The 18,590-nt window shown below is 39.8% G+C and overlaps 1 protein-coding gene across 1 annotated transcript in view; it reads left to right on the top strand.

The window, feature by feature from the left end:
* The window catches only part of CUNH3orf70 (chromosome unknown C3orf70 homolog), a 46,528-nt gene extending 29,229 nt beyond the window's left edge, over positions 1 to 17,299 (top strand). The window contains exon 2 of the mRNA XM_016159747.2: positions 12,391 to 17,299. Within this exon, the coding sequence (XP_016015233.1) occupies positions 12,391 to 12,947 (557 nt within the window). The 3' untranslated portion in view covers positions 12,948 to 17,299. The remainder of the gene's footprint in view (positions 1 to 12,390) is intronic.
* Positions 17,300 to 18,590: the final 1,291 nt, after the last annotated feature.

The raw sequence follows: 18,590 nt of genomic DNA, 5'->3' as shown, positions 1-18,590 counted from the left end.
AATAGTTTTATATCATTCTTTTGGAGGAGAATACTCAAGGGTGTTCAGTAAGCTCTCTTTGTTTTTCTTGGTTTTTTTTTCCTTTGACATTATTGACATAGTAATAATATTAAAGTAGCAAACACAATGTTCTTTTAAAAATAGGTTTCAGAACATATTTTTCTGAAATCCTCCACTAATAATATTAAACTTAATTGTTTATCAGCTTGTCCGGTTTTAAACATCTAAAGAATTATTGGTATTTTAAGACATAACATTTAGATCTGTTAGTCTAGATTCGAAATATATAAATGACTTAATTTCTTAACGTAATGCTTATATTTTCCCAGTAGACAAATCAGGAAAGTCCCACCTACAGGAAATCCCACACCTTGACCTTGGTCATTAAATCAGTGTGAGTCTAATCAAGAGATGGAAACCGTACAGTGGATTACACAGAGGGGAAGTTTAATATAAAGTGTTATTACACTCTAAGAAATAAGTGACTATAAGATATAAGGAAACTCTATGTGGTTCCCTAGGGCCGAGGAAGAATACCCAGGAAGGATAAAGGTGGAAGGAGGACCCCTCTCCAAGCCTGGGGTTCAGACCTTGTTGGAGAAAGTGTATTCAGCCCACAGGATAGCGGAGAAGTTTGCTGCTTTGCTCAGGCTGTGCCGGTCTGCAGTTTCTTGAGAAGCAGGAAGCAGCCCTCTGGAGTGCAGGGAAGGCCTGGGCAATTAGCAGTTAAGGGTGTAGGTGGATAGGGCGGCAGAGGCTTGGTGGGCAGGAGAGAATGATGTAGGCAGCAGGCCTTGGGAAGGTTGGTTCTGGGTGGAGAGGGCCACAGGTATCACTAGGCCAGGCCGGGATTGCAGGGTTTCCAAGGAACCACATAATCTAGGTGCATGGTCGGGGCAGCGCTTTAACATTTCCATATCCGTTGACTCCTCGCATGTGCTGGACACAGCAGAAGAGCTTGTCTCTCCTGCAGCGTCCCTCTGGCGTTCTCTACTGAGAAAACACCATCAGGTTCACTGCATGCTTAAAGGAATTTTGTTCACTATGGTAGAACACACAATGAAGGGAAAATTTGGAGTTGAAAGGCAACAAATGGATAACTAGCACATTTATAGTCTCATTGTAATCTGGACCCTTTCCGCCCCTCTTTACTGTTTAGTGTCAACTGTGGAGTAGTAACTCCATATATTTTACAAAGCAATCATTGTGACAAAGAGGTAATTCAGGGACTCAGCACCATCATCTGAGCCTCCTTGTCCCTGTTCAGGCGTAGTTAAATGGATGATTAAGTAGAGACGCTGTTTAGCCGTCAATACTAAATTTGTTACTTCTTGCCCCTAACTCTTTGGATTTTCCAATGGCACTGATTTCGAAATTGGCTAGCCTAACCACAGGTCTAAGAGAAATGAGAGGTACTTATTACAATTGATTAAACAAAAAACATGAGGAATATATTTTCTTACACTGGAAAATATAAATAAATAATTTGGTTTTAAAGTGCATTTCATTGATACTTAGAATGTGTTTTATTATTGTGACTAATTTATTAAAAAGTTCCAGAATACCATGTTGGTTTGTATGAGTTTGGAAATGAGGCTCCTGAATAATGTACAGGCATGGTTTCCTGCAAAAATAACTTTTAACAGATAAAAAGATTCTGTAAACAATGACTGAGTCCCTACTGAGCCCCTGTGTTAAGCACAGATGCTTCAGATGCTTCCTTCAAGATCTTACTTTTTTCAGATCAGGTTGGCTCGTTAGCTTCCTTTCCTTGTGAATTTCTGAACTTTTCATCCCCAGATCAATAAATAAATGTAACAGATATCTTATACTGTTTCCCTTAGCTTTGTCAGGAATGTCTGTCCATTGAATGAATGACTGCTAAGACTTATTTGGATTCTGTAGAAATATATGGCTGTGTGCTGTGGAATGGCAGAAAACTATGCCAGAGTCATCATGTTCTAGTTTCCACTTGTGCCGCCTCCCATAGGGAGTTTCTTTGCTCTCAGGTTTTTTTCTAAATGCAGTTTTAGAAATCTCTTGTTCAGTCTGATAACTCAGCCCATGCACTATTGATTTTTGCAGAGAAAGGCAGGAGGCTGAGATGGTCTTATAAAGTACCCATAAGGTCAAGGCGTGTTAAAAGAAATCAAAGGTGATGACATCATCATCATCATTATCATCATCCTCATCAGTCTTCACTAAAAACTGATGGTACTCATACAGCTTTCTCACCATGTAATGATCCATAATCAGCCGTTTTCCCATTTATGCCTCTTTCCCTCCATCAAGCTTTTCTCCGTGTTTTCTGTGTCTGCAGAGTGCAGACACTTAGTATATACTGGTTGAGTCTCTGTGCTCTGTCAGCAAGCCTCTTTTTTTCTTTCTGACATATGGTTTTCATGCATCATCTTACCCACAGTGACCCATCCTTAAACGAGGACTCCCTCAGCTTTCCCTTTTCTAACCAATTACTGTATTAAAACCAGCTCTGCAGAAACACTCTTGGTGACTTTCCAGATTGAGTGGAAAGAGGTAGATATATTCGCTCCATGAAACCCTTATTTGGCCACTTAGAAGAAACTGCAGGCTTGAGAGAGTTCTCATTCTCTGCCCCCCTTTTTTTTTTTTTTTTAAACTATTGTCTGTTTTAGCCAGACTTCTCAGAGTATTTCTTAACTCTGGCCCTAGAATGGGTTCTTTCTCAACTGGAATTGTCTGTGTCTCCAAGTTCCAGGGTTTGTCATTGTGCCAGTTTGTTCATCTGAGTGGCTCAAACTGTACCCAGTCTCCCTGTTTCAGTCAGGCTGGTCACTCCACCATCCCATACTTCTATTTCTGGAGTTTTGCACAAGGCATGCCGCTTCACTGTCTTTTGCCCGAGTCCTAGCTCTTCTTCAGGTTACATGTCATGTTTTCCTTAGAGCCTTTTGTAAGCCCTTCCAGCCCTCCTTTACTCTGAGCTCCTGCACCATGTATAATATACACGCCACAGCATAATACTTGTCTTTCCTCTTCGTTTATGGATGTTTGTGTGACCCAGACTGGATTGTAAGAGGGATGCATTTTACACTTCTTTTCCCCCTTGCTTGATAAAATACACAACAAGAGTTGTTGCATGTATTGTTCTCTTAAACCAGACGACGTGGTTTCAGGTCGGATTAAACATGGTTTTAAAAGTATAGAGCCTTATTATATCTCTCTTTAGATTGTCTGCTGTAAACTGGCAAGTGTGGTGAGTACCTTCTCTATTGGTTTATGGTACGTTTAGAAATGTTATTGTTAAGGCAGGTTTCACTGTACCAGCTGTTCATACTTCAGGTCGTCAGAAAGTGCTCAGAGCAGTGTGGGTTGTAGATGTCTGTTAGTGAAGGGTTCCTGCTCAGGACAGTTTGCTCCGTAGTACTTTCTTCCACCTCCTCCATTCCCTCTCTCACTGATTCAACTTAAGTCCACATCTAACTGGGAGAGGGGTGATAGCTTGGTTGTTGGAGTCTGTTTAGTGTTTCAGATTAGGTTTACCTGTGCTCAAGCTATGAGGGGAACAGACAGAAATGGAAGTGAGTAGAAGAGCAAAACTAGTCATGTCACCCACCCTTAAAACTGTGCACCGTCTTTCTACTGCATAAGATAAAATCCCCTCTGGGGCCCTGCGAGGTCTGGCCCCCACCACCTCATCCCTTACCATTCTCCCTCTTGCTCAACGTTTTCCAGCTGCCGGGCTCTTCCCTTTGCCTGATTAACGCCCACTCAGTTCTGGGACAACATGTATCACGTATCACTTTCTCAGGGATTGTCATTCTTGACACTTCTTCCCCTCCTCTACTTCCGTCCAAATCACACATTCCACATGTAATTTCTAATCATCGGTTTTTCTTTTTCTTCCTGTCATTTCTTGCCTGTTTTTCTTTGTGGTTTGTAATTATCCATCTTTTTGTGTGATTATTTGTTCAAATATATCCTCTCCTAGAGAGTAAGCTCTGTAAGGGTAGGGATGCAGTCTGTCTGCTTGCTATTTTAACCCCATGTCCCTAGTTTGAAAAGGAATGAAAGCAGATTTCAAAGCAGGTTATAGGGTTTGGGGGGTAAGTGATGAAGGTAGAATGGCAGAGAACTGTGATCAGAGTGAAGTTTATGGGCTGAGCTGAGTCGGGCAGATGGGTACATTCAGGATACTCTAGAGACTCAGGACTAGGGGTCATAGGCTTGGCAGGGATGGCCAAATTGGTAATCTGGAAAGCCTCCAGAGTGGCTTGGAGACCCCGCAGGCAGCTTCTACCTGGTATGAGTAACTCCAGTAATAGAATGTTTACAATGTCTCGGACACCCAGTTAATGCTTTAAAAGGTAAATACCACTAAATGCTTTAACACCTGAGGAAACAGAAAACATAGGAATATTAACAATTGGATAAAAGTGAAACAGCTAATAAGCACATTTGAGATTCAAATCCAGGTGCATTTGACTCCCCACTTCTTGTCCTTAAACCCCAAGATCCGAGGAGTGACCCCTGTATATCTTTCTCTACCCAGCCATGTGACTTTAGATCAGAATATGATGCTCAAAAATCTATAAGTAGCCTTCTCTTAACCCCCATTTCTTCTCTTTCCAGTCCATCCGCATATGTTTACCAGACTAAGGTCTCTAAAATCCTTATTACTTACCTCCTCAGTAATCTCCAGTGGTTCACCATTATTACCAAAACAGGAACACGTTGGCCTTTCATTCTAAGCCCCATCCAGTTGCCATCAAACTTTATCTTCCATTTCTCTCATGGTCGACTCTTTGAACCCCAAAATGCCCAACTGGCACCTTCCTGCTCTGAAACCGATCTCTAGTGGTTCTGATGGCTACTCTAAAGGTCCATATCTTTTAATAGTCATATAGAATCCTCCAATGAAGCCTGAAATCGTGTTTCACTTCTTGGTGAATACCCTTGTATATATTCTTATAGTTTTACTCAACTCTTATTTTTACTTTATTTTTATCTTCTACTCTCGATCTTATAGCTCCTTGAAGCATGACTACATATTGTACTTCTTTTTATTTCCTCACAGCATCTGATTTACTAGTATCAACATTGTAGATAGTCAATAAATATTTGGTAAATGAATAAATAAATCAGGCTGCTGGTTTTCTGTCTCACCGGGGCTTCGCTTTATTTATATTAATATGCTCCACTGCACTAAAGAAGGTTATATAAAGAAGAAACTAGGATCTTGCACAAATTTCTGATTGGGGACTTCAACATATTGGGCAATATATGAACTTTAATGTTCTCATAGATCAAAGTACAAAAAATTGGTATATTGACTGCCAGTGGGCCAGAGTGGAGGGAACAGCCACAAAAAGTATTGATTATAATTAATGTATGTTCTTTTGCTTTTAATTTGTGATATGCTACTCAGTAAATAATGCACATTGCAGAAATAGCAGAATAAGAATATTTAACATTACTCTGAATATTATGAGTACCCTTGGAAATAAAATAAACATAATTGTGATTCATTGTATAAAATCAAAGAACTGAACTGTGGATGCAATTTCCCTTAGGCCATTCAATTTTTTTCCAGTAGATTTACCTTTCTAATTATATTTTGCTTAGGCTAATTTTAAAATTATTTTGCATTCCCTGAGAGCAGTGTACTACATGTGTCAAGGGGACACACATTTAACAGTCATAAAACTCTCTGTAAAAGCAAAAAGCTATGTCCCCCCAAAGGATCTTTTTAAAGAATCAAAATGCACAACTGATCCTAAGGGGGGGGGGGGGAGAAAAGTTTAACAAGGTACATATTAGTAACTTAACCAGACATCTGAATTATACACACACACACACACACACACACACATATACATATATGTGTGTGTGTGTGTGTGTATATATATATATTCTCTTCCTTTTGTGCTCTACAACCAAAAGAAATGCCTTCAATGAAATGTATCTGCTGTGTATTTACACTATGTTACAACGTAGAATGTTAGCTGAAGTTAATGGCAGAGAATGTCAGTGTAAATTAAGAGCATTATCCAAACCTTAATGAAGTAATGAATATCCTCCTGAAGAACACAAGATGTCACAAGGCCTGGGTCCCAGAACTGACTCCTGTCTTGTTAAATGAGCTTGAGGAAGTAATTAACTCTTCTTATTTTTTTAACCAAAAAACTAGGATGAGAAAGTAAATCTTTTTAGTGCGTCATAAGTCCTTGTGAAACTCCAAAGGGGAAGAACAATCAGAAAGATTATGAACCAAGACTTTAAAGGGATAATGGGAGTTACTTATTTAGTGGTTTTGCTTGGTCTTTAGTTGAAAAATAGCTGAAAATGTTGAACCAGGTTTCCTGAAAAGAAGCAAGATATATGAAATTTATTTTTCACTTACTGAACACAGTTGGTTTTTATGATCTTAGTATTGTATAATCATTGTTATTACTAAGAAAGTGATTTCAGTTCTTTTGTGAAGGATTCCAGATAAATTAATGGGTTTATTCATGAAGTTTATTTTAAATGTTATATTATTTTTAAAATGATTGTTAAGTACTGTGATGAGATTTAGTCTTCGTTTTCCTGTGAATGAGTTTCGTGAGCGATTGAATGTGTCACTAGCAAACTAAGATTCTACTTTACAGGAATATTTTGAAAACAAGCTTAAGATTGTATAGGAGTTCTTAAGAACAGGAACTAGGGACCCTTGGAGAAATGGCAGGTTCCTGGACTGGGGCAAGGGAAAGTACAAGATAAGCCAGTAACATGGTGCCAGAAAATAAGGAAATCTTCAAAAAAGGATGGGGGCATGTTGAAAGGACATGTGTGCTATCTTGAAGGACCTCCTAAAAGCTAAATCTAGGACAATCTGAATAAAACAAATAATGATAGTAACAGGTTGAAGTCCATATAATTGAATAAATTTCTGTGAGTCAATGTTACATAAATAAATAATTGAATAAATAGAGGAAGAAGAAGCTGCTCTTGCTTACATAGATTTCTAATTAATAAATACAGAAGGAATGATAGAAATAGGAAATCGCTGTTTAACAAACACCAGAGTAATGATTTTTGTAGACCAAGTCCACCTATGCATGCTAAAATTAGCAGGTGAACGTATGAGAAATAGGATATTTGCATAGTTTCAAAATATCTCTTCACAAGATACTTCATAATTTCAAAGAGAAAAATACTAACTTTACAGTGGAGAAATTTAGACAAATACCACATTAAACAAGTGTTCAAACTTAATCATCTGTAACGAGATGTATCAAAAGCGTGTACCTCCTGATAAAATGCACTGGAAAGGGTATATTCTATGTTTTTTTCTCATTCTTTTAAATTATATATTTTATTTTGAAAAATTATAGAGCCACATGCTGGGTTTTTTTTGAGGTATAATTGACATACAACATTATATTAGTTTCAATTGTACAACATAATGATTTGATATTTGTGTGTTGCAGAACAATTACCATAAGTCTAGTTAACATCTGCCTCCGTACATAGTTACAGATATTTTTTCCTTGTGATGAGAACTTCTAAGATTTACTCTCTTAGCAACTTTCAAATGCAATACAGTATTAACTATAGTTGTCTTGCCATACGTTACATCCCCCAACTTACTTATTTTATAACTGTACCTTTTGACTTCTGTCACCCATTCTGTCCCCCATTCTGTCCCCCACCCCCGCTCCCCCCCCCCACCTCTGGCAGCCACCAACCTGTTCTTTATATCTGCGAGCTTGACTCTTATAAACTCCACATATAGGTGAAATCATATAGTATCCGACTTTCTCTGACTTATTTCACATAGCATAATGTCCTTAGGGTCCACTCATGTTGCAAATGGCAATATTGCATTCTTTTTCTTACGGCTGAATAATATCCTTTTGTGTATATATATGAGAGTTTCTTTATCCACTTAACCATTGATGTTACACTTAGGTTGATTTCATATCTTGGCTATTGTAAATATTGCTGCAATGAATGTGGGGTTCATAGATCTTTTCGAATTAGTGTTTTCAATTTCTTTGGATAAATATCCAGATGTGGAATTGCTGGATCATATTGTGGTTCTATTTTTAATTTTTTGAGGAAACTCCATACTGTCTCCCACAGTGGCTGCACCAGTTTTTACATTCCCACAAAAAATTCATTAAAGAAAAACACAGAGAGATCCCATATATCCTTTACCTATTTTTCCCCAATGACAACTAGTTGCATATTATAAGATACTGACAACAATACAGTCAAGTTACAGAACATTTCTGTCGTACAAGGCTCCCTCATATTGCCCCTGTATAGCCACACCCCTTTAAACCTGGCTTGTTTGTGTTATAAGAATTCTTTACATATTCTGAATCGTATGAAGTTTTCCCTTTAGTCTCTTTATATACTGAATTATACTAATTTTTTAATTTTAAAAATCATGGTAAAATGTACATAACATAAAATTTACCATCATCACCATTTTCAGTGTACAGTTTAGTGGCATTAATATTGAGTCATATTTTTGTGCAGCCATCACAACCGCCCATCACTACCACCCAGAAATCCTTTCAGTCTGCAAAACTGAAACTCTCTACCCATTGAACAGCTACTCCCCATCCTCTCTTCTCCCCTAGTCTCTGGCAAACACCATCCTTTCAGTCTATGAATTTGACTACTCTGGCTGTCTCATATAAGTGGAATCACAGAATATTTGGGGGTGTGTGTGTGTGTGTGTGTGTGTGTGTGTGTGTGTGTGTCTGCCTGCCTTATTTCACTTAGCGTAATGTCCTCAGAGTTCATTCATGTTGCAGTATGGATTTCCTTATGCTTTAAGGCTGACTAATATTCTCTTGTATGTACACACTACGTCTTGTTTATCCATTCATTATGGACACTTGGGTTGCTTCCATCTTTCAGCTCTTGTGAGTAATGCTGCTGTGAACATGGTATACAACTGTCTCTTTGAGACCCTGCTTTTCAGTTTTTTGGGGCATAGACCGAGAAGTGGAATTGCCAGATAATATTGTATCTGGATCCTTCTTTTATTGTACCTCTAGTTTGCCCTTCTCCAAGCCCTGACCCTGAGTATCTTTTCCTTTTAGAGACTTAAATTTTAAAAGTTCTCATGCATTTATTTCTGTAGCATAGTAAATCCTTAATTAAGAAGATTGTTTAGGGAATAGAGTGTAGCAGTTATTTAATTTCCTGGCCGTGTCCAGAAACCCCTTTGTTTTAATCCTTGCTATTGCAGAAGTAGGTTAGTTCATTTCATTCTCTCAGTAAGTGCAGTAGAGTGGATGTAACTGAATCTCTCTGATAACTCAGGATCTTGTGGTGGTTCAGGGCTATCACCGTGAACATGGATTCACAGCACAGTGCACAGAGGATAGAGGTGATTAGAGATTGGAGCAACGCACTAACCCCTCTGAACTCTACAAAACTAAATGCTTGAGGAGTTTATTATTTATGTGTTTATAAACAAATGAAATAGTATATAATATTTGAAAAATGTTTGCTAAACCTTGTTTCTCATCTGGCCATCTTTACCATTTTCCTTCTCTGCTTTCCTCTTTGCATCTGTATCCCATATCACCAGGCCTCGGGCTGTCTCTCTTGCTCTGGGTAAGCACATTTAGTAGGTTAACTTATAGAAGGTTAACTTATGGAATCTGGAACACAGTATTCACTTTCCTCTCCCAGCTGCACTTCTCTTTCTTTCACTGCACTTCGAGGAAATAAAATAGTGCTTTTGAGGATAAAGGATTAGAGAAAGAGAAGCACTGAGAAGAGAAAAAGCAAAGAAATTAATTATGAAGAAACACAAAGGGGAGGAAAGGAAGGAGAGGTGGGGCTGGTGGTTAAGTGAGAGTAGGTGCCGTTGGTTTGAGGAGTCCCAAAGCCAGAACCCTCTGGCTCTGAGGATCAATTGCCAGGAACTTCCTGTGGCTGTGACAAGCAGGTCACTAAACCAGGGATCACTCTGGCTGGAATAAACTTAATTAGCATTCTGCAATAAGCAGTTCTCCAGTGCCTGCCATCCACAGCCTCCTGAACTCAATAACCACCAGTCCACTAGTCAAGAACAGAAAAGACCAAACCTCCATTCCAGATGTTTTGTCCACCACTCTGTGGACAGAACAGAGTGGTTCTCCGAGTTCTGCTAGTCCCTTCTCTGCCCACTGCCTGGACATGTCTTTCTCTAATCCTGGGGCTGGTGGATTGGAGGGTGTGTCTTCTTTCCCTTCAGTCGATGAGCCTGTATGAGATGCTTGGAAATAGAGGTCCTACCGTGCTAAACTGTTAGGTTTTACCTGGTTAGAACTCTGCCTGACAAGGCGTAGTACCCTTTTTGATAGGTAACAAATGAAGATGCCTGTTGTATTTTAAACATCATTTCCCAGGCGGATAGGACAGGTTCCCCCTTGTATTTTCATAGGGTTTACATGACACATGCCTAGGCTTGGAAGCAGCCCTGGCAACCCACAGTCCTCACAGTTTTAAATGTACCTTTCCTATGTGTTACTCCAGAATGGAGTCGAACATATTTTTAAGGTAATTTAATTACAAAGAAATTATGGCATCTAAGCCTGCTTTTTTTGTACAGAAGACAAAAACAGAAGTGAAAACTATAGGCATGCTTGATGTCTAATGGATTACTGATGTTGCAGTATTTGTGGCTTACATTTCTGATTTGAAATTGCTGTTCTACTTAATTGGCTTACTTAAACAATCTAAGGTAGTTTTTATTATAAATATGATTCCTATTCTAGAATTTTCAGTCTGACCAAGAAATTAACAGGAGCAGGTGCCATGCCCATTGAGTGATTTGCCTGCAAAGAGATGCTCCTGAGGATGTCATAAGTCGTTGGTTCTCAACCAGGGTGATTTTGCCCCACAGGAGGTATGTGACAATGTCTGGAGACATTTTTGATTGTCACGCCTGGGGAGGAGCTGCTACTGGCGTCTAGTGGGTAGAGGTCAAGGATGCCGCTAAACATCCTACAGTGCATAAGAAGCCCCCTACAGCAAAGAATTGCCTGGTCCAAAATGCCAGTAGTGCTGAGGTTTAAAAACTCTGTCATAAATACAGGTAGAAGATACAGTACAGATTGATCGATAAATAACTACATTTGGGAAAACCCACGTTGGTGCTACTGTCTCTGGGTATTTAAGGATTTTTTTCCCTTTCTATTTTGAAATCATTTTAGACTCACAGACTAGGTAATTCTCATCTCTGTATCTCTCTATTTCCTTAGCACTTGGTACTTGGGAGGCTTTACTAAATGTTAAGGGAAGTCAAAGAGAAGGAGAAAGACATATCAGGAACAGATTCATTTAGGGTTCACTTCCATGTAACCTGTGTGAGAAACCCAAGGGTTCAGAGCAGAGGGGGAGGTTTGGAGATAAGCTGCTTGGTTTCCTAGAAACGGGTAGCAGGTCCCCCCTGCACTTGCCTGTGCCTTTGCTTCTGCTTGGCTCGTGTTGCTTGGTGCTAGTGGAGTTGCCGTCGGGGAGAACATCTCCTACTTGGGCCATTGATGAGCTTTGGTCTTGAAAGAGATCATTTCACACCCCACATCTTACTCCAGTCATTGAGGGTGGCTAGCTCAATCTTATTATCAGCCAGGGGTCCCCAACCCCAAGGCCGCGGACTAGTACCAGTCTGTGGCCTGTTAGGAACCGGGCCACACAGCAGGAGGTGAGTGGCAAGCGAAGGAGGGAAGCATCATCTGTATTTGCAGCTGCCCCCCAACTCTAACATCACCTCTCAGCTCCACCTCAGATCATCAGGCATTAGATTCTCATAGGAGCAGCGGTCCCTGGTGCCGGAAAGGTTAGGGACCGCTGCCGTAGGCCATCACCTATTAAATACATCTGTATACGTATTGTGATTAAAACACAGAAGCTTAAAAAGTCAAAGTTTTCTGTAATCCTGATAAGAAATTGGCATGTATTCCTCTAGTTCCCGAATGTGTATATTATCATATAATTATTAAAAATAAAAATGAAATTATAATTTATCATATATTACACTATTTTACAACTTGTATTTTTACTGTACTATAGCATAGACGTTCCTTATCTACTATGAGGTGTAAATCATTTAAAGTTGTCTATAAAATAAGGATTATAGTATCCAACCACCTACTTCAGAGGCATTAGACTCAAATATAAATTAAGATTTGTAAAGTGTGTTGAGGTTCTTAGATGAAAATACCATGATATTATGTGCCATGCTGTTTATAATTGATTATAACAACGTGAAATGATTCTGTGACTAGTTTCTTTCGAAATGTCATTGAAATATTTTTAAAAACATTCTGAGGCCTCAGAAAGTAACCATCATGGCCGCGTTACTGTGGTTGGTGTAATGCTCTCAGATCTCGAACGCCTTTGTTGTGTTCCCCACAGGCAAATACGTGTATCAGCCCATGACCCCCGTGGAGCAGCTTCCAAGCACGGAGATTCCTGCGCAGCCTCAGGAACCCACAAACACCATTCAGATCTCAGTCTCACTCACCGAACACTTTCTGAAATTTGCATCTGTCTTCCAGCCGCCCCTCCCACCCGATTCACCAAGGTACTGTGTGATCTCAGACCTCTTTATTGACAACTATCAGGTTAAATGTATCAATGGGAAGATGTGTTATGTGCAGAAGCAGCCGGCACCGCATTCTCACAAAATGAGCCCTGAGGAGGTCTCTGCACACGATGCCTTAATTTCAAAAGAGAGTAATACACCAAAAATAGATCACTGCTCTTCTCCCTCAAGTTCCGAGGACTCTGGGATCAATGCCATTGGGGCTCACTATGTGGAATCCTGTGATGAGGACACAGAAGAAGGAGCAGAACTGAGTTCAGAGGAAGATTACAGCCCGGAGAGCAGCTGGGAACCGGACGAATGCACCCTTCTCTCCCCATCGCAGTCCGATCTGGAGGTGATTGAAACAATAGAAACCACCGTGTGAGCTTTCAGGCAGCAAGACACATCCTCTGATCCACACTGAGCTTTCTTGACTTTCACCTGATGGATCCTTTTTCCAGTGCAGTTGGTATTTTCTACCTGTCTCTAATCACCATAGCAGTTCAGTGGTCTGCTGATTAGCTTCACTCTTAAATTAGTCTTATAACTAAGATTCTTTTTCTTATAAACGGTTTTCTTTTGTATCTTGACTTACTTTCTATGTAGCATCTGGTGTCATAAATTGTGACCCAGCCTTAATTTCACAGGGAATTTTGCAAGTGATGAAGCAATGATCAGAGAGTGTCATGCATCAGGTTGAGGAGCTGCCCAAAGTGGAGACTGCTTTTCTAAATAGGCAGTTCTTCACAGATCAACTCTTAGCATTACTTTTGGAGTACTGACAGGCACCCCTACTGCCCTGCTGGCCCCATATGGGAATCAGCTCACATAAGGGGAACAAAGTGTGCACTGGTAGATGCCATTCTGTCCCTTTCATCTGCTCCCCACCATCTGCATGGGTCTCGGCCAGTGTTGCCTGGGTTACTTTTAGGAGGGTACCGGAGGCCAGCTCAGCTCCTAGTAATGGCCAGTGTCTGCACAACCCTCCATGCCTTGGGGTGGAGCCAGACCTTTATTTAAGAGGAGACAACATCTTCAATTTCATGCTCAATCCGGCTTTAGCTGAGCACCTACACTCTGCAGAGTGATCCGGGGATATAGAATGAATAAGACCTGACTCCCCATGAAGGGACCCACTGTCCAACATGGGAGATACCATATGCAGATCACAGTACCCAGAATGCTCTGGGAACCCAGGGGAAGGAGAGATGTACCTGGCTTATAGCTAGGGAATGCGTTGTAGCATTTGGGTGGGTTCCCCAACATTTCCCTGCTTTTCTTAATTCTTCAAATCTGGGGAAAGCTTTTAGGAAGTTATGTATTATATAAGTATTATATTTAGGAGGCAGCCACATCTGACATCTTAAGGGAAAAACAATAATAGTTGTAGTTAGCATGGAAATGCTAAAGAGCAGTCCTTTAGGGATTAGGAATGAATCTAATAGGTTTGGTTAATTCTGCTTCATTTGGTTGTATGAAGCATTAGAATGATTTAGGTGAGAAATGGGTTAAAATTCAGTATAATGCATGGGTTTTTTATGCACATGCAAAAGCAGTCGAAATAGTTTGCTGCTAAGTCAGGAGAATATATTTTGTGTAATATTCATTTACTTTACTACAGTAATACTCGTAGTCTGTTGTACATGGTCTCTTTCCTCACACATGCAGATAAGTGAATAATTCTTATTTTGCTCTCTTCAGAATTCTGCTCCTAATCTCCATTTACACCACGTGTTCTTGTGCTAGTTGGTTATCTGCCAGTTCTCCAAATCTACTCTTCGTGAGGCAGAGATAAGAATCCAGGAAATTTAAATATGGCCCAATGAAACTAGAACTATCAAAGTTGGAGATAGAGAACTATTTCATATATTTTAACTGTCCGTGAGTGTGCTCTGTCCTCATTCTGGCACGTTGCTGTTGTGTCACGTTAGTTTGTATTTTAAGAAATAAGAAGAGGCCTGCTGTGTTCTTTTCTGAAGCCTCCATAGGCTTCCTTCACAAATTACTCTTGGCAGAAGCTGCTCTCCTAGGCGTATGTGCAGTTCGAGTGATTGGCTGGACGCTTTGTTAGGTTTAGGTGTCCAAAACATCCACAGGGTTTAGAAAGCAGAGTGTACATATTCCTTTGAGAACAATGTTAGGTGAAACTTTCTACACTAGATGAAAGTGCAGCATAAAGGTCTTACTTGCTGAAATGTAAAGACTCAGCAAGTCAGACCAATAAGGTGGTGAGAGGAACTCCAGGAACAGCAGGGCACAGGAGAGGACAGGTCAGGCGGGAGTGCAGAAAGGGGCTTCCCCATCTGCCTGGCCCGCTCAGCCCAGGGGGCTAGGGACGGACATGCGATGAGCCCTGCCTGAGGCTCTCGGTGCCTCTGGTGATTGAGTGGCCAGCTGAAGGGGAGCTTGGGAGCCAGAAGCCATGCAGTCAGCCATCACCTATCTAGGTTGGTGACAGTGGCATTGTGGCCCTGTGTACACCCAACCCCATGGGTGAGCTCATTGAATCCCCTGGTAGGCGTACGGAGGGTCTTTTTGCTCTACACCATTCCTATCAGTTCTCTACTCTAGGCCCTAATGGATAGGCACATTCCTATCCATTAGACTGATTGACGTCTACCACCATGTCACAGGACCACGTTTCTGAAGCTGGCTGTGTCAGGGTTGGGCCCATTATCAACAATATCTATGACTTTTGCCTAGGTTCCTCTTTTTTAAACCTGTGAACTGCCATTCAGATTAGCCACAATTTTAATGGAATTTTTGGATTTAATAATGATTGACAACACTTTAAATATTTGCACAAGCTCTTTATAATGAAAAATTCACTAAGCTTCACTTACTATGATCTATTTTATAGAATTGGAGATGTTCCATTGGATTCTAAATATCAGATGCTCCTGGATCTCAAAATAACCTTTTCTAAAAAAGCACAAGCAAGAATTTCTTTCGTCCTAGCACTGTTAATATTAAATTCTCTAGAAAATCATGTGTGATTGAACCAGAATTGTTTCTTTACGCTTGCATTCCAAAAACAACTGATAAGCATATAAAAATGTGTAGTTTCAACTTAAATTCTAGGCCTGTTCTATGTATAAAAGAATTTCTCTGTAATCCTGATATTATATTGCTCACTTGTATAAACATTTATAGGCACTTTAGAAAATGTTTAGACTGCAATGTGTATTATAGACACTGGACACAGTCGTGTTAAGTAGACTTTTGGTTAATACTTGTACATTGAGAGGTATGAAAGCTTTAAACTTGGACCAGCTGGTGTGCTCACCTGAACAAAGGGCTGGGCTGCGTGGATGGAGAAACTGCTTTCTTGGGCTTTTGTAGAAACTTGGCACCATTCCTACTTTTTGAAAGTTGTAAAAGCTCTTAGGTAGAAGATACAAAATAAGTGCTGTGTGGAATTCAGCTTTCTTATCTAACGAAGATTTATTTCAGAATTTTTAAGTTTCAAATATGCTCAAAACTTATCTGAGAAATGATACAGCGATTAAAGTGTTTTGTCATTATAACTAGTTGGTACATTAACAAATAAGGCTTTCCAATCAACTCTAGGTATTTTTTTACCTCATAATTTTCAAGATTTGAAAATAGAATTTGAGGAAAAACCCTGAAGACAAACAATAGCTTTCCTGAAAAGGAAAAACTTGTAGTTTAACGTAATACTATATAAAATAAAATACAACCACCCAAACCAGAGCCAAACCATGGAGTTGTTGTCCTGAAGTACTTTTTGGATTCGATCTAGGGTTTGATTGTCTTGGGGGTGGTGATTTTATTTCTTACCCTCTACTTCCTGGCCTGTTTGAAGCATCACGGTTCCTTCAGAATCTATCGGAATGGACTCCTTTTATGTGCTTTTCTCTATTTGGATAGTAGGATGCAACCGGATAATTTCGAAAGGTGTGAAAATATCCAGATACATTTGATGATATAAATACTACTAAGTAAAGAAAAAGCGTAAGTTAAAATAATATTTATACAGTCAGTTCTTGATTTTTCTGTTGTCTGCAACATTTTATTGTAACAGTTTGGCTTTTTACGTGAGGAAAACAAAAATTTAAGTTTTTTTTTCCTGCACCCCTCTCCAGAGGAGGTGTGAACCAGAATGAAGGAAGTCAGTTGTATTTCAGGCTTTTAAGAAAGGAGTGATTGTGTCTTTTGCCACTGAGGAGAAGGGGAGAAGGAAATGGGAGTTCTGCTAACTTTATCAGGACTGTCATTCTAGGAATGTCAGTATTTCTCACATCCAAATAAGTACAAGGACACTTCTCAAAATTAATTTTGGAATTATTTACCTTTTAAAAATTTTATGCTGTCTTTCAATATTATGGATAATTGAGAGTTGACTGTATTAGGAAAGGGCCACGTTTCTATTCGTGCTTTGAGTTCTTATCTGTTAAGATTGAAGCAGTGCTCTCTTAATAGTCCGAACAAGTCTGAAAGCAAATCATCACTAGACGTTTTACTGTTGAGCTTCCATATGACTGTGTTCATATACATTTTTTAAAGGCTGTTTATACCTTGCAATATTCACTTACTGTGCTATTTTTTAAACCTCTATTTTAAAGTTTTAAGCACAATGTCGACCATTCTGTAATTTCCTACAATTATATTGTTTTCCTACTGACAGCTCAACTTTCCTTTATGTATAATACTTTAGGAAAATACTACCTTGTAAAATAAATGTGATTTTTTTCTTTTGTACCAGCACAAATTGGATATTTTGGGTTTTGGAATATTCTCTTCTTGTAGTTCCCCCTTTTGAGAGGTTCCGTCTGATTTAAGTAACAACAGAGTGTGAGCTAAACAAAACAAAACCAACATTGTAAAATGTGAAACATTTATATTGAGTCCTCACTTTGTACCAGGAAATAAGCAGTTTGCATCCTTATTTAAACTTTACAGAAACTTTATGAAGTACAGGTAAGTGTTATATATAACACATACACTAATGGTCATAATAACTCTTAGACCCCTTTGTCATAAGAACTTTTTCATTGGGTACATTAGGTTTATACAACTAAAACTTACATTGCCCCACAAACAGTATTTCACACAAAGCTACAAGCTTTGTATTCAGTTCATAAATGCCATAGAAGACAGTTCTACCCACAGGTAGGTCCTTGGGGGTGTAGCCACTTGGTCACCGAGGTTCATGGTCCAGACCTCAGCCTGGCAAATCCAGGACGTCAATTTTACTTTAAGCACACCCAGAAAAGAACAACTTCCAGAGTTGACTTTTTTTGAGTAACTTCATTGGACACTGCTAAATAAATTATTAGTAACAATGATATCATTGTTAGTATTAATAACCATAGCTACCATTAATAACCATAACAACTACCTTACTGCTTTCAATGAGTAGTAATCATCACAGCAACCCTCTGAGGGAGATTTCAGCATCCCCACCTCACAAACCAGGAAAAGAACTCAAGAAGTAAACATTTATTTTAAGAAGTAGGAGTCAGGATTTGAACCCAGTCACTTTGGCTCTAGAGCTCACGATGTTGGCCCTTTGCCTGTGTTTCCCATTCTTGTAAGCACCCTTCCCACTGTCACGATACGTGGGGGCTGAGTCAGGAGGCTGCTTAGCCTGAGAGGAGAGCAGCAACTGTCCCATTCCTGTCCCCAACCCAGCGAACACCTTCCCACAGGCTGGTGGCTCATGCCTCCCCCAGGGTGGCTGTTCTCCAGGCAGTGTGGGGTAACACCCACAGGCTTCCTTCCTCTCTCTCCCTTTTCTGTGCTCCACACAGACCCCGCCCCCGCACGCACACACACATACACACACACATGCACACCCATCCATCTGTCTTCGGGCAGCTATCTCAGGGTGTTGATTAGGCCACTGCTTTTTCTATGTTTAATCACATCTTGACTAGCATTCAAGGCTAGCTCTTTCTGCCTTCACAAAAGATAACTTGTCTTTCAGAGTGACTTCAGATAGCTAATCTCATCTACTTTGTGTGCATTCTACTAATTTAAGTCTACACGGTTGTGTTGGCAAGTT

This window comes from Rousettus aegyptiacus, unplaced genomic scaffold (genome assembly GCF_014176215.1).
Source record: "Rousettus aegyptiacus isolate mRouAeg1 unplaced genomic scaffold, mRouAeg1.p scaffold_m13_p_4, whole genome shotgun sequence".
NCBI classification, from domain to species: Eukaryota; Metazoa; Chordata; class Mammalia; order Chiroptera; family Pteropodidae; genus Rousettus; species Rousettus aegyptiacus.
The sequence above is the reverse complement of the archived record's forward strand: the minus strand, read 5'-3'. Positions and strand labels throughout refer to the sequence as shown.